This window comes from Artibeus jamaicensis, unplaced genomic scaffold, assembly GCF_021234435.1.
Source record: "Artibeus jamaicensis isolate MK-2021 breed Jamaican fruit bat unplaced genomic scaffold, CSHL_Jam_final contig_452, whole genome shotgun sequence".
Classification (NCBI taxonomy): Eukaryota; Metazoa; Chordata; class Mammalia; order Chiroptera; family Phyllostomidae; genus Artibeus; species Artibeus jamaicensis.
In genome coordinates, this window is record NW_026521837.1 from 632,268 (window position 1) to 654,054 (window position 21,787).

Sequence of the window (21,787 nt, forward strand, 5' to 3'; positions counted from 1 at the left end):
TGCCAGATGGTGTATTTATTTATTTTTAATTATTTTTTAGAGACAGGGAGGGGTAGAAAGAGAGGAAGAGAAGCATTGATTGTTGCCTCTTGCGTGCACCCCAACTGGGGACCAGACCCACAACCCAGGCATGTGCCCTGACCAGGAATCCAACTGGTGACCTTTCACTTTACAGTGTGACACCCAACCAACTGAGGCACATCAGTCAGGGCGAAGGGTTTTTTTTTTTTTTTTTAAGTTTTTTTCTATTATCATTTATTTCTCCTATACTCTCTTCCACCTCCACCCCCTGCCCCAACCCCTTACTCCCAACAACCACCATGCTACTGTTCATATTCATGACTATGTCTTGAGGGTTTTAGAGGCTGGGAATTTAAGGGAGGTCTTAGCAGAGGATCTCAATGAAATAGTTATCAGTTTTGTGGTGTTCTACACTAAATTAGTTGAGATGCCAGAACTGCCTTGGTGCACTTTAGAGAAAAGCAGACAAAGGCTTAGGGAAATTGGATGTTACAGTGGAATATGTATCATGTAAGATCTGCTCACTCTCCCTGGGAAGGTCCAAAGACATATAGGTTTTATCTCCACTGTGAGAAATAAATTTGTGAGGTGAGCCCCAGTTTCCTTGAAGAGCTCTATGGTTACTCTTCTTCCTAGGTCAGGATTTATAGTGGCAAATGCTACCATTGAACTGAGATCCCTACATGCAATAAGGATAACAGGCCCCCTGGAAGGCAGCGGTCAAGTGGCTGCACTGAATTGCTAAAGACAAGGTGAGTATGATGACTGTAATGAACAGCAGAGTCAAAGTAGTAATTCAGATAGTCTGACTCAAAGAAACCTGTGGCATTGTCTAGGTGATCAAAATAAGTAGATGGGCAGTTTAGCAGATTCTCACTTGTATTCTATAGAAGTGGAAGAGTTCTAGGTTCGTAAACGGAAGTCTAACTTGAATCACTACTAAACAGATAGTCATGATCCATCAGTGAATTTCCAAACTTGACCCAGGACCACTCCTCCAGGACCGCTAAAGTTTTATATTGTTAATCAGTCTCCCAGTCTTCCTTAAAGGGACTGACAAAATAAGAAACGTCCAAACCTGTATGAATTTTTTAGTTTATTTAAGACAAACTGATGGCAATTGCTGGGAAGCAAAATCTCAACAAATTGAGAAAATGCTGCAGAGAATGGCAGTTTTGCACCTTATTTTATTTATTTATGTATTTTTAAAATATATTTTATTGATTATGCTATTACAGTTGTCCCATTTCCCCCCTTCATTCTTCTCAACTCTGCACACCCCCTCCCACCCACATTCCCCCCCTTTAGTTCATCTCCATGTGTCAACTTATAAGTTCTTTAGCTTCTACATTTCCCATACTATTCTTGCCCTCCCCCTGTCTATTTTCTACCTACCATCTATGCTACTTATTCTCTGTACCTTTTCACCCTCTCTCCTCCTCCCACTCCCCTGTTGCTAACCCTCCATGTGATCTTCATTTCTGTGGTTCTGTTCCTGTTCTAGTTGTTTACTTGGTTTGCTTTTGTTTTAGGTGTGGTTGTTAATAACTGTGAGTTTGCTGTCACTGTTCATCTTTCTTATCTTCTTTTTCTTAGATAAATCCCTTTAACATTTCATATAATAAGGGCTTGGTGATGATGAACTCCTTGAACTTGACCTTATCTGAGAAGCACTTTATCTGCCCTTCCATTCTAAATGAAAGCTTTGTTGGATAGAGCAATCCTGGATATAAGTCCTTGACTTTCATGACTTGGAATACCTCTTTCCAGCCCCTTCTTGCCTGTAATGTCTCTTTTGAGAAATCAGCTGACAGTCTGATGGAAACTCCTTTGTAGGTGACTGTCCCCTTATCTCTGGCTGCTTCTAGGATTCTCTCCTTCATTTTAATCTTGGCTAATGTAATTATGATGTGCCTTGGTATGTTCCTTCTTGGGTCCAAGTTCTTTGGGACTCTGAGCTTCCTGGACTTCCTGGAAGTCTATTGCCTTTGCCAGATTGGGGAAGTTCTTTTTTATTATTTGTTCAGATAAGTGTTCCACTTGTTGCTCTTCCTCTTCCTCTTCCGGTACCCCTATAATTTGGATGTTGGGATGTTTAAATATGTCCTGGAGGTTCCTAAGCCTCTTCTTATATTTTTGAAATCTTGTTTCTTCATTCTTTTCTGTTTGGTCGTTTTTTTCTTCCTTCTGGTCCACTCCCTTGATTTGAGTCCCAGTTTCCTTTCCATCACTATTGGTTTCCTGTGCATTTCCCTTCATTTCACTTAGTGTAGCCTTCATTTTTTCATCTAATTTGTGACCAAAATCAACCAGTTCTGTGAGCATCCTGATCACCAGTGTTTTGAGCTGTGCATTTGATAGGTTGGCTATCTCTTGGTCGCTTAAAAGTATTGGCTCTGGGGCTTTGATTTGTTCTTCTGTTTGAGGGAGGTTTTTTTGTTTGTTTTTTGGGGTTTTGGGTTTTTTTTTGGTCTGGTTGTGCCTGTTACCTTCAGTGAGGAGCAGAGCCTTCAGTGTTCACTAGTGTGGAGCAACCCAGTTGCTGAGTTGTGATGCTGTATGTGGGGGCAGGGTCAGAGAGGGAACAATGGTGCTTGCTCCATTCTTTCTTGGATTTCAATCCTTTCTGCTACTTCCCACAAGCAGATTGGGCCCTTCTGCGTTCCTGGGTGGATGGCCTTGTGTACATTCTAGGACCCTGTGGGTCTCTTCAATGGACTCTTCTATGAGGCTGGAAGTCTCTCCCGGCACCTCAACCCCCACAGGTGTTTTAAATTGGTATTTTAAGGTTTTATTTCCTGGCACTGGAGCCCTGGGTTGTGCGGTCTGTCTCACTGCCCGTTTTCGCCTGGTTTATCTGTGTGCAAATATGGAACCATGGTCAGCCAGCTGCCTTGCACACCTCACTGGGTCTGCTCATTGCTACCTGGTGCCTAGGGTCTGCCAGTTGGCACCTGAGCGCCCAGGTGGCCAGCTACCACTTTTTCCTTCTGAGTACCCTCTCCACTGGCGGCCGACTCCACCCCTCCTACCGGTCTGGATGAATGGTTGTTGGACTTCCGTACAGTTCAATTTTCTGTCAGTTATGGTTGTTTTTTTGTTTCTGAATTTTTGTTGTCCTTAATTTTGGGTGTGTGAGAAGGTATGGTATGTCTACCTATGCCTCCATCTTGGCCAGAAGTCTTTAATGTATTTTATACATTATAATAAAAGGAGGAGACGTATGGGGGTAACATGAAATCCACTGGTGATAAATTAGGGAGGTGGGAGAAATCAAGGGTGGGGCAGAATCTCTGGGATTGTATAAAAAGTAAAAGGAATAGACACATACTTCTTTTACATAAGTGGATATAGGGTAGTTAACAGTATTTAAAACAACAATAACAATGAGGGACTTTTGTATTTTTGTAGTCTTCTGCTTAGTTTCAGTGACTGCCTGGAGGGGTTTGCACACCCTGACATTCCAAAGGTATGTTGTTATAGATGCAAAAAGATAATAGGCTCAATGAAGGCAAAGTTTGACCTTTGTCAAGGAAAATACTGGCCTAGGATGAGACTACCCACTGTGAGTCACTTTTAGTTAGGCATTTTTAATTTCAGATTATTCTTTGTGGTTACTTTAGGTCTCCCAGTTTGTCATGCTTGCCATGCTAGCCTTTCCTGAGCTTGTTGGGTTTAGTATGTGGCCCATTTTTCATCCACAGGACAAATGGCCATGTACCAAAGTACATGCATGTACTTTGAATAAAGGGAAATAATCAGACTCTCCAGGGAATACTGGACACTATTTCTAAATTGACACTCGCTCCCTGAGACACAAAGTATCATTTTTCTCTATCAATGAAAGTGGGAGCCTATGGGAAATAATGGAGTTTTGGCTCAGGTCCATCTAATAGTGGGCCCAATGAGTCCCCAAATCTTTCCTGTGGTTATTTTCCCAGTTCTGGAATGCATCATCAGAATAGACATCTCAGCAACTTGCAGGATCCCCATGCTGGATCCCCAAGCCCTGGAGTGAGTAATATTTGAATGAGGGATCAGGAGAAAGGTATGCAGGAAGTGGGCGTTAAAGGGAGAGCATTGTGATATGATCAAAGACCCAGAGAAGAATTTATCTTGCAGAAATCAGGGGAAGGTGAGAAAGGTTTGGCTGGTCTGTGATAGAAGTTAAAGTTGGAGTGCTTTAAGGTTTAACCTAAGATATTTGATATTTGGACTTTAATTTTTGGCTATTAGGGAATCTTTGAACAATAGTGTAGCATGAAGTAAAATTCCATGCAGGTAGCTAGAGAAGGAGTGGAATATAGGCTGGGAGTGGTAGGTGATATGTTTTACCTGATGCAGCAAATACATAAATCAAGGCAGGCTATGATGAAGACCCAAGAAAGTTGTGAAGTTTGAGAAAAGAGAGGTGTCAAAGAGAGAATGGAAGCAAGAAATGCTTCAGCAACCTGTTTCACCTGGATTTCTCTGTTCTACCTCTTAAATTAAATCAATATTTGTAACTTGGCTCAAATTATGATATCTTATTTGCCATGGCATATCTATTCATGAGAGTACTGATGTTTGCTCAAAGCTTTTTAGCCTAAGCATCTCTGTTCCCAATGCCCACACTTGCTGTCAAAGCAAAAGAAGAAAGAAGATGCAAATACCAGTCCTTGGGTAAGGCCCAACTCTTTGGAATCAATTCTTCTTTGTGTTGGCCTCCCAGAAACTTACCAGGACCCCATGGACTTTTGATATCAGTGAAATGTAACATTTCCTACTTTGTACATACTCTACCAGCTTGTTATTCAAGGTGGGGTCTGTAGACCAACATCAGTGTTACCTGGGAGTTCACTGAAATACAGAATCTCATCCCCCTTGCAGCCCTACTGACTAAATATCTGCATTTAACAAAAGCCCCAGGCATACCTACCCACAGTGAAGTTTGAGAAGTTATGGACTAGATGCTGAGTCCTTTTCATCATTCTTCAATACAACTACATTTTGCCTCACATATTGACGAGGGTTCATGCATGGACTTGACAGTGAATTTTGTCAAAGAAGGGATCTTAGAAATTATGTAAGCATAAAGGAACCATGTGATTTGTCACTCAAACCAGGACATTTTTTTAGAGTGAAAGGAAGTGTTATTAAAATATATACTAGGACAACTGGTGAAAAACAGGATTTTACTTGTAACCATACAACCAGTGGTCCTGTCTTGTTTGACAAGATACTGAGTTGCTTTTCAGAGACAACAGACCAAAACTGCAAGTCATGCATGCAGCTAAAGCTTGTGTAGAGAATTTTGACCTCTGGCTGTACCTTAAACAGAAGTTTCCACCCACCCCACCCCCTTCTCCCACATACACCATATGGAACCAAAAGACCAGCAGGTAACTTGAACACTAGAACCCTTTTAGAAGGCAAGGTCCTATTGTCTAGGAACACGTGAAGTGGATGCCCATTTACCATAAATGGCCATGTTCCAAGGATTTCCAATTAAAATTTCCTTACCAGAACTTCTGCATACCTGTTTCCTCCGATCCCATAAAATCCTTTAACCAGCCCTAGCTGATGTGGCTCAGTGGATTGAGTGCCAGCCTGCAAAGTAAAAGGTTGCCAGTTTGATTCCTAGTCAGGGCACTGTGGGCCAGTTCCCTCTTGGGGGCATGCAACAGCAACCCATAGATGTTTCTCTTGCACATTGCTGTTTCTCTCCCTCTCTTTCTCCTCCTTTTCATCCTCTCTAAAAATAAGTAAAATATTTAAATATATATATATATATATATATTTTTATTTTTAAATCCCTTAATCAGATCTATCAAGCCAGGTGGATGTGAGGCACCATTAGATCTCCCATCTCTTCAATTGGCACCTTCTCTACTAGTAAATCTCTCCTTCCTCCAAACTCTTAAAATTTTTGTTTTGGCCCTTTGAAGTGTTAGGCTCATGAACTTTGGTTCAATAACATACTGAGCATGAAAAACCTCATTATTGAATATTTACTATGAGCTAAAATTTAAATATATAACCTGAACCCCAATAAGAACCTTTTCAGGAGGTGTAATAATCTTAGTTTACAGAGATGGTAAGAGTAGTGGGTTGAATTGTGTCCTCCCAAAAGGTATGTCCAAATCCTAGTGCCTATACCTGTAAATGTGACTTATTTCAAAAAAAGGTTTTCTTAGGGGAAATTGATAGCTACACAGCACAGCCACCAGGGAGTGATTTGTTTTTACAGCCCAGTGACTCATCTTGTTTCTTCTAATTTTTTTAACTGCTTATCATCTACATACCAGAGATAATGTAACGCTCTGCTTCCTGCTTCTGTAACCTGCCTCCTGCTTTCGGTCTGAAGGACGGGCCCTCCCTAGCTCTATAAAAATAACTGCTTCCCCACTGCTCAGGGCCCAGAATTTGGAGACTGACTCATCTGGGTCTGCGTATGTAAAATAAAGTTCCACTCCATACACCCAAAAGCGGCTGGGTTGTTTTCTGTAACAGTTTTTGTAGAGTAAGCAAGAATCTCCAACTGAGATTATCCCAGATAAGGGAGGGCCTTAAATATAAGATGATAAATGTCTTTAAAGAGGAGGGAAGAAAAGACATAGGAAGAAGACCATGTGAAGACTGAGGCAGTGAGTAGAGTTATACAAACCCAAGCCAAGAAACTCTGGGAGCCACCAGAAGCTGGAGGAAGCAAGGAAAGGTTTTCTGCTAGGGCCCTTGGTGGGAACCTGACTCAGCAGATACCTTAATTTCAGACTTCTGGCCTTCAGAACTGAGAGAATAAGTTTCTGTTGTTTTAATTTATTAAATATGTGGCCATTTGTTACGGCAACCCTAGGAAATGAGTACAGTAAATGAAGGGAATACAGCTGGAAGGCAGGGAGGATCCTACCTAGGTTTGATGAAAAGAGCTTCAGGGGGACAAGGAGAGGGTCGGGGTGAAGTGAGTAAAAGGGAGCAGTGGGAAATCTGGTATTCCTTCTCTTTCCCCCTCCCTTCCTGGTCACTGCAAAAGTGAGCCCATCTTGGCTTTCCTGAGTTTTAGGTGAGAAAAAGATAGAGACCTTTTGAACTTGTACCTACCCACAGTGAAGGTAGAAGCTGCCTTCTGATCTCTGCACAGAGCTTTGTTGTTCACAAAGCAGTTAAAACACACTCACATTTGACCCTGGAAAAAAAAACCATTTTACTGATGAAAAGGCTGAAGCACAGAAGGACTGAATGAATTGCTCAAATTTGTGTGTCTGTCTGTGCTAAAGTCAATCTAAGACTCCAAATTCTACGCTATTACTATTCCACCATCCTGTTGGACAATATTCTTCCAAAGTTGAAAAACAAAAACAAATAAACAACCCCAAACTAGTTCATGGAGTTTGGTTGTGAGCAACATTAATCATTGGAGATTGTGGGCACTCAGCACCTGTGCCTGGATGGGCAGAAAGAGGCTGCCCTTATAGGAAGTTGCCTATGTGGGGACTTTGTTGGGTAAACTTTGGTACAGTCATTCAGCATTCCTTAGCAAATAAAAAGAAGGCCTGAACGTATTGTGTTAAGTGAGTCAGTATAATTTTTGAGATTTTGTGTCTATTTTGAGATTTTTTGTGAAAATAAATCCATGTTTATTTTCAGCAGGGACTTTCAAAAGATTTTGGCAATTGTGTTGTCCTTGTTTTTGTAAACTGGCGGAAGTTTAATTTTGAGAAACCAAGTGCTTGAACTTCTTCATTCATTACTTGTTTTTTATGACCAATTTATCTTTTTTCTCAGTGGGAAAGGGGGTTTGTCCTCTGCACCTCTAGCTGGCAGGAGGTGCAGAGGACAATCGTACAATTTTGCAGTTAGGCTTCTCATCCTTTCTGCTTCCCACTTTCTCCACACCCTGGCCAGGGGCCACTTTTTTGCAGTATTTGCCAAAAACAGTTTCCATTCAGTTAGCTGGTCCTCCCAGTTTTTCCAGCTTGAAATAACTCCTGAAAAGGACCTGTATGAAATTTTGGTTCCATTTGGTGGTGATCTGGAAAACCTTGGCAGTGATTTTCTTGTCTACTACACTCCCAGTTCTCATGCTCATTCTTAAAGTCAGATCGCTTCTCTGAATCATGGACTCCGAAGTGAAGTAAATACCTGTATAGGGTTTTGCCTTCATTGTTCTAATCCGTGCTAGCAAGGTATCGGTGCAGGGATAATATCCAGAAGGCTCTGTCGGCTTACTCAAGGCTTGCCTGGCGTTTTTCTTTAGCTTTCAATGCGCTTGAGTGTTGGGTGAACGGGAAAGGGGCGAGGAGGGATCTGTGGTTGGATTTTACCCCAAGAAGAGAGCAGCCCTCAGCTGAAAGATTTCTGTGCCCGGAAGACAGAGGCTGAGAGGACTAGGCAACTCGTGGATAGAGCTTTCCACACCGCTCTGATAAGCTCAGTTCCACAGGGAAGGGAGGCTAAGATGTGGTAGAACTGGGAGAAGTGTAAATGTAGCTGGGCAGCACCCAGTCCATTTCCCTTTCCCTGAAAGTCCTGGCAAGAAGTTGTTTTACGCCCACACAAACAAAACCTTCTCAAGCGTCCGGTCACGTCAATTGTTCGTTTTAGGGGTTGAAGAACATGCTAACATTTTGTAGATGAAAATTCTGCTCTCTAAGAGACCTGCTGAGAATGCTGGGGGAGGTGGGGCAAGGGGACACCGGAGGTCGCCCTGGTGGCTGCGGCATTCTCGGAGCTTGTCTGCCTTGGATGTTCAGGGTTGGGTGGCGGAGGAGGTGGGGCGGAGGAGGTGGGGCGAGGGCGGTGCGCAGCTCGCTGCTGTGGCCCGGGCCACTCACCACCAGCACAGTTCTGGGACTGACGCCAGTTCAGCCAGCGGCCAGTGTGTTGTGTTGCGGTGAGTTTGCAGGGATCCTTACTTCCGAAGGGCCTCCTGAGTCACCCGTTGGGTTGTCACGATCACGACCGCCACCCAGAGGAAATCAGACACAGGGTGGGGCGCGTTCCCGGGCGCTGTGGTGTCACCCAATCTCACTTCTGGTCAGTGCTGCCAGCTCTGCTTACGCTGCGTTGGCTTCAGCGCCGGTCTGGGCCTCCAGCGGTGAGTTAATCTGCCCCCTCGAGGAGGACCCCAAAAAGGAAGGAAGGAAATTGCAGAGGTTCTGAAAGTTTTTCCTTCCTCTCTTTACCCACCTCTCTCCCTCTTTCTCCCTCCCTGCCCCCGCCCCTCTCTCCCCCCCCCCCCCCTCCCCCCTTGCAGAAGTGAGTGCTGGGAGGCAGCAGCGCTGATTTTCCAGGCCGGACTCTGTGCCTCTGCTCCTCTGCTCCTGGAGCTCCCGTACAACTGCCTGGGGACACGGACAACCTTCACGCTCGGACCTCCTCCGGGACCCCTTCCCAAAGGGTGCTCCGAGCCATGGAGAGCGCAGAGCTGGCCGGGACGATCCTTTACACCTGGCTGACGCTGGTGCTCGTTTTCATCCTCTTGCCTTCGGCCTTCGGAGTGTCTTTGGGGATCTCTGAGATCTACATGAAGATTCTGGTGAAAACTTTAGAGGTGAGTGCCCACAGCCTTCCCGCACCTCAGAGGACTTGAGAGAGAACTCGGGGTGGTGCAGGCCCAGGATAGAGCCTAGTTGAGAGGGGACCAAGTTCTGAAGGTCAGTGGTCCGCAGGGGTGTGCGTTTCAATTTACCCTCAGCTCTAAAGTGAAGACAGCTTCGGCAGAGCTGGAGAAATCCAGGCTGAGGCCACTGGACCACCCTATTTCTCTTCTTGAAGGCACAACTACCCCACTCCTTGTTCTGTTATTATTTTTACTAATTGGGTTAACTGTGCGGCTCCCCTTTATATCATTGGGTTTCTTTATATCCATCAAGCAGTGCAACTGTCATCTCACCGAAGTTTTTACAGCTCGAGGTTTCAGAGGTCCTTTTGTGTGTTAAATCACTATGTTTATGCTCAAGATAAACCAATTGCTGAGTGGTAGAAAAAAATCTGATTATATTTTAATGAAGTCATAGGAATTTTATTTAATTGATGGCTCTTGAATTATCATGGGAAATGTGTCTTCTTCTGACCTCAGCTTTCCCTATACTCTTCTTTCCAAATTCTGCAAAGGCGTTAGATGCAGATGGGCCTGGTGGGGAGCAACTGCAGCTCCCGCTTATATGGGGATTGTTTAAATTACAAAGGCTTTCCTGTTTACTATCTCATCATCTGTTTCCCAAAGCCTGGGAAGGTAGGGAGGGCACTTACTATCCCCCTTTTATACAGATAAAGAAATTGAGATGCAGAGTTGAGTGGTTGGCTTGAATGGAAAGGTCCTAACAGAGGAGGAGATATGTTTGCCTAGTGGTCAGGTACAGACTTTGGGTACAGATTTGCTTAGATTTGATACCCAAATCCCAGGTCTGCTTCTTAATATGTGACCTTAGGGAAATCACTTACTTCTTGTGCCTTGTTTTTCTCATCTATCAAATCGGAGTAACAATACACCTATTTCCATAGGGTTGCTTAAGTATGTTAAAATATGTTAGGCATCTTAGAAGGGTGCTGGGACATGTTAGGTGCTATATAAGTGTTTGCTGCTGTTAAAAGAATAATATTATTTAGAGTCTAGCATCTTTGTTTCTCTAACTTATAATGTGGGTTGTCATTTTTCTGCCCTTATTTTCTTTTTTTAAAATATTTTTTAAATTTATTTTTAGACAGAGGGGAAAGGAGGGAGAAAGAGAGGGAGAGAAACATCAGTGTTTGGTTGCCTTTTGCATGCTCCACGCCAGGGAACCTAGCCTACAACTCAGGCATGTGCTCCAACTGGCAACCCTTTGTTTCACAGGTCAGCGCTCAATCCACTGAGCCGCACCAGCCAGGCCTCTGCCCTTATTTTCTGTCTGTTCCGGGACTTTTTCCCTCAGCCTTCAGGGTGGCTCCCACATATATATCTTCAACCTGTTAATCTCATACCTGGAGATGACCTGCTAATTTTCCACCTACCAATATCCTGCATAGCTCTTCTACCTGCTGATAATCTCCTGTCTTACCACATATTTTTTGTGGCTATTTTTCTGTCTAGTCTTTGAGGTTATATTTGATTCCTCATCCTCAGCTCTCATGTTTTGAAAGTTCTATTGTTTCTACTTGGGAGATATTTTGCAGTTTTCAACCGTTCTTACTGACTTCATACTCTGAACTTGCTGTGAACTATGCTGTGAATGTCTTAGCTGCTTTTTCTGTTAGATTTCTTAAGAATGTTCTCCTCATAGCACATGATCCTCTTCAGCTGGTGTTCACTCTTTCTCAAAACTCAAATATGATTGAACTGTTTTCCCATACAGCAATGTCTTTGGGATTTATACACCAAGTAAGGATGGAGCGAGGGTAAATCCCACAGACAGGCTTCCAGTAGCTGACTCCTGTATTTCTTGCTTTATTAATTCAGGCTATGGCAAAAGATATGTCCAGGAGAGAGGCCAGCAGTTGGCATCAGCCTGCTAAATAACTATTATGCTTAGAAGAGATATCTCTGGCCCAAGACTGGCCTTCAGTTTGTCAAGGCCTCAAGTTTTCTTTTTTTGTCCATCTGTACTTGAAGAGACTTTCAAAGATATACTCTTTGTCAATCAAACTCTCAAGAACACCAATTTTTTTAAAAAGATTTTATTTATTTATTTTTAGAGAGGAAAGGAGGGAGAAAGGAGAGAAGGATCAGTATGCGGTTGCCTCTCCAGTGCTCCCTACTGGGGACCTGGCCCACAACCCAGGCATGTTCCTGGATTGGGAATCTATCCAGCGACCCTTTGGTTCACAGGCCAGCACTCAATTCACTGAGGCACACCAGCCAGGGCAAGAACACCAGTTTTTGAATTGTAATGGGAGATACACCACTTAGCTTGGAAGAGACAGTGGCAGCATAAAGAACCACCCTCCTTGCCAAGACTAAGTTATTAGGTCAGAAAGAAGCTTGGCATGTATGGAATTAGGATGGGGATTCATTTTTTGAACCAACTCTGACTTGTAGATTGAAGCTTCCTGGAGTGCTTGTGTTTGGAAGAACTAGTGGGCTCACCAGGAAATAGTTATGATCATAGTGACGTGTGCATTAGGCAGTTCTTTTGATCCTTCCACTGGAACAGCATTAGGTATTTCAAAGACATTTCTGTTAGGTGGGGGTTAGTATAGTAGACTGTTTTTCCTGACTATAGGGATAGTTCCCTTAAAAATTGTACTGATTGTTTAGTACTAGAACATCTTTGTTAGTGATGTTTTTGTGCACACATAAGTTCAGCGTACATTTCACATACGTTGAAATGTATGTGGGGTGCCTTCTGAATAGCTGATTGTGGTAATCGCTACTTGTCAAGTAACTGACCCAGCTTTATGCTCTTTTCTGACTCTTTCTTGGCTGCTCATTGTTTCACATAATATTTATTGAGCATCTACTATATGCTGCTCTTTGTATGGCTGAATATCCCCAGATGAGTACATAGGCCCCTGATAAGCAAGCTACTTGAGGACAAGACTTAAATTCTTAGAAGTGTAGTGATTCTCTAAACTAGTGACTTTCAAGGTCTATATAACAGTTTCTAAGGAATGTTATAATTATACAGAAAAAAATATTTTAAGAATACAAACTATAAAAGGTAAAACTTTTGGCTGAGGGCATGTGAGAGAGTGATCCATTTGGACAATAGGGTATATATAGCTGAATTTCTAGGAGGATATGTGTGAAGTTTCTATTTTATTAGAGATGAGTATAGATTAAAGGTTAAAAATGCTCTTGTCACCCTGCCTTGGTTGCTCAACACCAAAAGGTTGAAGGTTCAATTCCCAGTCCAGGCATATACCTAGGTTGCCAGTTTGATCCCTGGTTGGGGTATGTAAGGGAAGCAACTGATCTATGTTTTTAACATCGAAGTTTTTCTTCCTTTCTTTTTTAAACTTGATACAATTTTTTAAAATATACTTTATTGATTATGCTATTACAGTTGTCCCATTTCCCCCCCTTTATTCCCCTCTGCCCTGCCACCCCTCCCCCCTGACATTCCTGCCCCTTAGTTTGTGTCCGTGGGTCGTACATATAAGTTCTTTGGCTTCTCCATTTCCTATAGTATACTTAACCTCCCCTGTGTATTTTGTACGTAGCATTTATGCTTATTTCCTGTACTTTTCCCCCCATTCTCCCTCCACCCCCTCTCCATGGATAACCCTCCATATGATCTCCATTTCTGTGATTCTGTTCCTGTTCTAGTTGTTTGCTTAGTTAGTTTTTTTTTTAAATTCAATTGTTGATAGTTGTGAGTTTGTTGTCATTTTACTGTTCATAGTTTTGATCTTTTTCTTTTTTTCCTTGGATAAGTCTCTTTAACTCATATAATAAGGGCTTGGTGATGATGAATTTCTTTAACTTGACCTTCTCTGGGAAGTACTTCATCTGCTCTCCCATTCTAAATGATAACTTTGCTGGATAGAGCAATCTTGGATGTAGGTCCTTGTCTTTCATGACTTGGAATACTTCTTTCCAGCCGCTTCTTGCCTGTAAGGTCTCTTTTGAGAAATCAGCTGACAGTCTGATGGTAACTCCTTTGTAGGTGACTGTCCCCTTATCTCTTGCTGCTTCTAGGATTCTCTCCTTCATTTTAATCTTGGTTAATGTAATGATGATGTGGTTTGGTGTGTTCTTTCTTGGGTCCAACTTCTTTGGGACTCTCTGAGCTACCTGGACTTTCTGGAAGTCTGTTTCCTTGCGTAATTGGGAAGTTCTTCTTTATTATTTGTTCAAATAAGTTTTCAATTTCTTGCTTTTCCTCTTCTCCTTCTGGCACACCTATGATTCAGATGTTGGAATGTTTACAGTTGTCCCGGAGGTTCCTAAGCCTCTCCTCATTTTTTTGTTCTTGTTTCTTCATTCTGTTCTAGTTGAATGTTTATTTCTTTTTTTTTAACATTTTTTAATTGATTATGCCGTTATATTTGTTCTATCTCCCCCCCCATTCCCTTCCACCCTGCACACCTCTCCCCCACCATTCCCCCACTTTAGTTCATGAACATGTGTCTCAATTTCTTTAGATTCTGTATTTCCCCTACTATTCTTACCCTCCCCCCTATCTATTTTCTGTCTACTGTCTATGTTACTTATTTTCTGTACCTTCTCCCCGCTTCTCCTTCTCCCACTCCCCTGTTCTAATCCTCCATGTGATCTTCATTTCTATGGTTCACTCCTGATCTAGCTGTCCTCTTAGTTTGCTTTTGTTTTAGGTATGGTTGTTAATAACTGTGAGTTTGCTGTCCTTTCAGTGTTCATCTTGTTTATCTTCTTTTTCTTAGGTAAGTCCCTTTAACATTTCATATAATAGGGGTTTGGTGATGATTAACTCCTTGAATTTGATCTTATCTGAGAAGCACTTTATCTGTCCTTCCATTCTAAATGGAAGATTTGCTGGATAGAGCAATCTTGGATGTAGGTCTTTGGATTTCATAACTTGGAATACATCTTTCCAGCCCCTTCTTGCCTGTAAGGTCTCTTTTGAGAAATCCACTGACAGTCTGATGGGAACTCCTTTGTAGGTGACAGTCCCCTTATCTCTTGCTGCTTCTAGGATTCTCTCCTTCATTTTAATCTTGGCTAATATAATGATGATGTGCCTTGGTGTGTTTCTTCTTGGGTCCAACTTCTTTGGGACTCTCTGAGCTTCCTGGATTTCCTGAAAGTCTATTGCCTTTGCCAGAACGGGGAAGTTCTCTTTTATTATTTGTTCAAATAAGGTTTCCACTCGTGACTGTTCCTCTTCCCCTTCTGGTACCTCTATAATTCGGATGTTGGAACATTTAAATATGTCCTGGAGGTTCCTAAGCCTCTCCTCATTTTTTTGAATTCTTGTCTCTTCATTCTTTTCTGTTTGGTCATTTTTTTCTTCCTTCTGGTCCTCTCCCTTGATCTGAGTCCCAGTTTCCTTTCCATCACCATTTCTTTCCTGTGCATTTCCCTTCATTTCAATTAGTTTAGCTTTCATATGTTTCTCTAATTTGTGACTAAAATCAACCAGTTCTGTGAGCATCCTGATCACCAGTGTTTTGAACTGTGCATCTGAAAGTTTGGCTATTTCTTCATCACTTAGATTTATTGGCTCTGGAGCTCTGAGTTGTTCTTGAGCCATTTTTGGTCTGTTCGAGCCAGTTAAGTATGAGGAGTGAAGCCTTAGTTGTTTACCAGGGTGGGGCCACCCAAGTTGCTGGTTTGTGATGCTGTATGTGGGGGTGGGGTCAGAGAGGGAGTAATGGCGGTCCTCTCTGCTCATCCAGTCCGTCCCAGCACTAGCCCCATGCCTGTTTATCCGAGCGGAAATGTGCGAGCCCGCTGCCCTGTGCCATGGGGTCTCAATGCTCGCCTCTTCACTGGTTTATCTGCACGCAAAAGCTCGACTGATCTCAGACAGCCGGCTGCTCCTCTTCCCTGTGTCCGCCCGTAGCTAGCCCCCACCTGGGATCCGCGCCTTTGGCTGCTTGTGCACCACCCTGGTCTTTTTGGCTAACCCACTCTGCTGCTGGCTTCGCCCCTCTTACCAGTTTAGCTGAGCATTTCGTTGTTTTCAGACTCCGTATTGTCGATTTTCTGTGTGGTTTGGTTGCGTTTATTGTTGTTAAAACTTTGTTGTTGTTAGATTTGGTTGTGCGCGGACGCAAGGTATTTCCACCTGCGCCTCCATCTTGGCTGAAGTCGCTGAATGTTTATTTTTTCCTTTTGCTCCAAATCATTGATCTGAGTCCTGATTTCCTTCTCTTCACTGTTGGTTCCCTGTACATTTCTCTTTGATTTCACTTTGCATAGCCTTCACTTTTTCCTCCATTTTGTGACCAAGCTCAGTTAATTCTGTGAGCATCTGATTAGCAGTGTTTTGAACTGTGCATCTGATAGGTTGCCTCTCTCTTTATCTCTTAGTTCTATTTTTGGAGCTTTGATCTGTTCTTTCCTTAGGGCCATATTTTTTTTCTCTTGTGCAGCTGTTACACTGTAGGGGGCAGTGCCTTAGGTGTTCGGCAGAGTGGGACAGCCTACATTGATACCTTGTGGCTCTGTATCTGGGGGAGGGGTTCAAGAGGGAGCAGTGCTTCTTGCTTAGCTCTCAGCAGACTTTCAGTCACTTTCCCTGCTACCCACAAGCAAATCGGACCCTTCTGGTAGTGATTGTTGGGTGGGTTGTTTTGTGTATGTTCTAGGACTCTGTGGGTCTCTCCAATGAACTCTTCTGTGAAGCTGGGAGTTTCTTCTCCTGCTGCAACCCCCACAGATTTTTACCGCCGGAGGTTTTGAGGCTTTATTTTTCTTCTTTTGAACCCTGGGTTGTGTGATCTGTTTCTCTCCCCAGTTGTTCTCCTGGTTTATCTGCATGCAAATGTGGGACCTCCTGGTCCGCCAGCCAGTGCCTTGCCTGTTCTGGTCCTCCAGCCACTACCTTGCTAGATGTCCTCTCTGCCCTGGCTTCCCATCTCTGGCCCTCCTACCAGTCTTTACGAATGTTTCTCTTTTAACTCGTTGGTTGTCAGACTTCCATACAGTTCTATTTTCTGGCAGTTTTGTTTATTTTTTTTGTTTTTGAATTTGTTGTTCTTCTTTTGATTGTGCAAGGAGGCACAGCGTATCTACTTATGCCTTCATCTTGACCAGAAGTCTGAAGTTTTTCTTTCTCTCTTTCACTCATCCTCTCTCTCTAAACTCAATAGACAGTTTTGACTGGTATGGCTCAGTTACCTGGGTATTGTCCAGCAAAGTGAAAAGTTGCTGATTATATACCTGGTCAGAACACATGCCTGGTCTGCGGGTTCAGTACCTGCTTGGGGACAACATGTAGGAGAGGCAATCGATTGATGTTTCTCTGTCAAATTGATATTTGTCTTCCTCTTTCTCTAAAGGTAAATAAATACAACTCTAAAAAAATAAAATTAATAAATATATCTTCGGGTGAGTATTAAAGAAAAAATAGAAAAATGGCATTGTCAACAATGAAAGGTAATTGTATGATAGGGGTGAGGGTAGTGAAGGATTGTTATTCATTGGCCTAACATTATAGGGAAATAATGTGAAGAGAATATAGGATTTATGGAGAAGAAGGTAGGGGAATGTTATTAAATTACCTAATCAGATAGTAAATGTTAATAGACTAACTTTTTCCTCAACTTTTGAAGAATAAGATGGAAGCATGAATAAGTTCCTTCAAATTTTTGTTTCTGTAACCTTGGGCAGGTCACCTACTACCTCAACCTCAGTTTCAACATGTGTGTAGAAGAATATGCCTCCTAGAGTTACTGTGCAGATGCAATAAAGAAAGGTGAATAAACGCACTTGATGCATAGTAGATGCTCACTCTTGGTGGAGTTTGAATTCCAAAACTCCTTGGTTTTCTTCTTCTATGTGGCTAAAATTTAACCTACATTCAAATTTTTGATGGGTTAGCATACATACTCAGAGCAGAAAATTCATGCCATTTACTTTAAGTAGTATGCTTTCTCTTTACTCTCTTTTCTGTCCATCATGTTTTCCAGTTTTTTAATGGCATGTCAATAATTCTCATATGGTTATGACACCTCTTATTATAATACTCAGTTATTATACCTGATGTTGGAAATATAGGGAATGTGCTGGAAGCCATGGCTAATTATGACAGAAAGTAATAATAAAGAAAAACTAGCAAGGCACCATGATTTTCATTTAACTTAATTCTACAACTAGTATCCGAGATAGGGTTTATTATCACTACCATTGATAGATTGGGGAATGGAGGTTTAGGGAGAGAATTTATCAGCAGTGAGTGATGCCCCTGCGTAGTTTGCTTGGGCTGCCATAACAAAGTACCTTGGACTGGTTGGTTTAAACAGAAATTTATTTCCTCATAGTTCTGGAGGTTAGAAGTTCAAAATGAAGGTGGTGGCAGGTTGGTTTCTCCTGAGGCCTCTCTCCTTGTCTTGCATATGGCTGTCTTTTTGCTGTCTCCTTACATGGCCTTTCCTCTGTAGATGCATAGTAGATGCTCACTCTTGGTGGAGTTTGAATTCCAAAACTCCTTGGTTTTCTTCTTCTATGTGGCTAAAATTTAACCTACCTTCAAATTTTTGGTCAGTTAGCATACATACACAGAGCAGAAAATTCCTGCCATTTACTTTAAGTGTCTCTTTGTTCACCCAATTTCTTCCTCTTGTAAGGGCACTGAGCAGATCGTATTGGGGTTTACCCTAAAGACCGCACTGTAACAGGTTCACCTATTTAAAGGTCATATCTCCAAATAAAGTTAGATTTTGATGTACTGGGAGTTAAGCCTTCAACATATGATTTTGGTGTGTGGGGGGGCAAAATTTAACCCATAACTACAAAATATCAATATTTTCCATCATGAGGATGAAATAATCGTCCTACTTAAAAGTAATTACTATGATATAAAATGCATAATCAGATGCCTTTAATAAAAATAGTGAGCTCCAAAATTAATAGTGATTGTTTATAAGATTTAATTTTAATCATATTTTTGGTCTACTTATAAATAATATAAGTACCAAAGCTTTACATTACAAAATTATAAAACCCTGGCTGAGTATGAGTAGCTCAGTTGGTTAGAGTATTGTCCATGTACACCAAGGTTGTAGGTTTGATCTTTGTTCAGAACACACACAGGAATCAGCCAATGACTGCATAAATAAGTAGAACAACAAATCCATGTTTTTCTCTCTTTCTCTAAAAACCAATAAATAAAATAACAAATAAAAGAAAAACTGTAGAAATAAACCTTGACCTCCATTGAGAAAACATGGGAGGTCTAGAGTTTAAGTCATCAAAGCAAAGAAAAAGAAGCCACCAAATTAAGACTGAGTTTTATTATCATTTGTGATTTGGCACTTGAAGTCTGGAAGATTAAGCCTCTATTTATAGGCTCTTCTCTAAGCACAAATGTCATGTTCTTACTTGCCTATTTGGAATGTTGTGCAGGGGTCCTGGTGTAGTCAGATCATGCCTTACTCTTTGTGTTTTAGGTTATTTATTCTCTACCAGTTTATTTTCTTATTTATTTGACATTGTTATTTTTATCTCTCTGTTTAATCCCTCTGAGCCTAGCAATAATTGAGATTTTTTTGTCTTGATATATTTAATAAATTATTTTTGTCCTTCGAGGATGCTTAAGTTCTCATTATAATTATTATAATGTGTTTTACCTCTTATGTTGCTCTTCCCCTCATCCCCACCCCAAATCAGTCAATTTAGTAAAGCTTAGCTTCTAAAATTGTAATCATCTAAATATTTTAATGGTTTCTTTTCTAAACTAGAAAAATAACCATTGGGATTTTCTGAAATGCTGTCAACAAAGTTAACTTATAGTTATTGAACTATGATGTAAATGATAGATAACTTTGAAAATGCATTAAAAAATGTAAAGAAAAAATGATGTCACATCTTGAAATATTTCTTTACACTCCTGTGTACGTACAAAACAATATGGAGGTTGATTTTTCCTCCTCTTAGCTTCTTTCAAACCTCTGGTTCCTCATAAACATAACGCTTTCCCTGTGCATCTTAAAATGTAACCATTTGCAGATGATTTCTTTAGTTATTGACTTCACTGATTCCCTTCAGCTTTTCATTTCTCACTCTGTCTCCTTTTTCAAGCTTATCATTGATGCAGGCATTTAAGCCTCTTTGAGTGTGTTTTACCCTTGAATGCCTAATTTGCTATAAAAAGAATAATTGTTCTTTGGGCCCTGGGTTTTTACATGTGTCAATCCCATTTAATCCTCATAGCAAACCCTATGGGATAGGAAATATCCTCACTTCACTTATGAGGAAACTGAGGCCTAAAATGATTAAGTAACTTTAAACTCAGATAGTCTTGATGCCATAACGTATGTTCTTGCCCAACATGCTTCTCGACCTTTTCAAGGAGTAATTTGTTGGGGTACCAGGTATGAGTGAGGGGTTTAAATGGCTGTGTGATCTTTTCCTGCTATTATGAGGGTATTATCAGTAACTAAAACAAGAGTATACCTGGGACTTGGAATAGTGCTACATCAGAGAGTCACTGGGGTATCTCTTTAATTCAAGTAGCACCAGGGCTTGATGTTTAATTTCACTTCCAAATAAGCATGGTTTAAGTATGCTACACTGTGCCTATAGAAGAGTTTAAATTAATATGTCTTTTTTTTTTAAACAGTGGGCCACACTACGAATTGAAAAAGGAGCCCCGAATGAGTCGGTTGTTAAAAACTCAGCTTCTGTTGGTGAGTCTTTCCTTTCATCATAATGGTTAAAATATCCAAAAATATGATGAATAAAATAACCCATGTACATCCACTCAACTTGAACTTGATATGCATAGAGCAGTGCATTCTGTAGGCCTCAGATTATTCATAGTTCTGTTCAAAATAGCAGTTGCTTGAGTGTTGAATGAGTTGTTACTATAAAGAAGGTAATATTGCTATTTACCTATGTGTTCTTATAGTGTACTTGTAAAGGCATGCATTTAAAGGTGGTTGTTCATGGTTTTAAAGATGCAGTCAATGGCTTAAAAAAAAAAGGTAACTAACTGTACTACCTGGGAGTTAAAGCTATTTTTGAGGTTTTATTAATACTTTATTCTAATTTGTGGTTCTCAAAGTATGTTACTCAGAATACTCTATCTTGCTAAAGCTAAGTGTTAATACATGAAATAAAATAACTTCCCTGTGAAATAAGCTTGGGAATCATATACAACACCTTCCTTTTGGAGAGTAGTATTGCACAGTACAGTCAGAAAAATCCTGCAGAAAAGGAACTTATTTAATCTTTTTCTCTCTTTTTTTTAAAGGAAACATACTTTTGCCCCACCCTGGTTATTTCTTTTACATATTAAACTTTTATTTATGTTTTAAGCTTTTAAAAATATTTGTTTTATTGTAGTTCAAGAACAGTTGTCTACATTTACTCCCCATCGCTCCCCTTGCCCCACCCTCAATCCTACCCGCCTTCAGCTTTGTCCTTGTGTCCTTCATACACCTTCCTAGATGACCCTTCTTCCCCTTTTGTCTCCCATCCCATTATCCCCTCTCTCCTTCCTCCTCCCCTCTGGTTACTATCAATTTGTTCTTTATTTCAATGTTGCTTTCTATATTTTGCCTATGGAACTTGTGTAAGTTTTGTTAGAAATGAGTCAACAAATCAATTGATTTAACCAGTCCCTGCTTCTATTTGTGTGTTTTGCTTTTATCCCCCAAACTCCCTTTTGAGAGAATTTTAAGAATTGTTTAAAGCAGTAGGTTTGTAGGGAAGTAGAATGCTATAGGAGTAGTGGCTATCACATTAGGAAGAAATGAATCACTAGATTTAATTAAAAGATTATGTCTTTATACAGTTTTCAAAAATAATTGCTGGCACAATTTTGTGCCCATATAATTTGGGAGAGATCAAAATGTTAAACACTGCAGTAGAAGAAATTTATCTTCTGGAGGCTTGTCTAAGAGGAATTGTAGAAATTTTATATTGTAGCATATTTTAAAAATAACATTTGAGTGAAAACATCTGTGCATTTTTGTATAATTCATTATTATGTTTGATGATTGAAGCAACTGGTGGAGTTTCCGTGGTGTCTACTTAAACACCAAAGTATTACCACTAAAAACATTTCTACAAAGATTAGATATCCTCTTGTTACTGCCAGATACCTTTCTCTCAGATGTAGCAGATCTACTAATTTTTTGTTTTTCTGGGTTGGGTATATATTTTTAATGTGTACTGTATGTTTCAAGGAGAGAACAAACTTTATTACTGTTTTTC

At 41.0% G+C, this 21,787-nt stretch overlaps 1 protein-coding gene across 5 annotated transcripts in view; it reads left to right on the top strand.

The window, feature by feature from the left end:
- The window catches only part of GPAT3 (glycerol-3-phosphate acyltransferase 3), a 107,124-nt gene that overhangs the window by 15,116 nt on the left and 70,221 nt on the right, over window positions 1–21,787 (top strand). For 3 of the 5 annotated variants that reach the window (XM_053666338.1, XM_037152563.2, XM_053666337.1), the window contains exons 2-3: window positions 9,257–9,553; window positions 20,190–20,256. In XM_053666338.1, coding sequence (XP_053522313.1) covers window positions 9,413–9,553; window positions 20,190–20,256 — 208 coding nt within the window. In that variant the 5' untranslated portion in view covers window positions 9,257–9,412. Of the gene's footprint in view, window positions 1–8,821; window positions 8,894–8,923; window positions 9,098–9,256; window positions 9,554–20,189; window positions 20,257–21,787 lie in introns of those variants that run through there. The other 2 variants (XM_037152564.2, XM_037152565.2) reach the window with 2 other exon arrangements.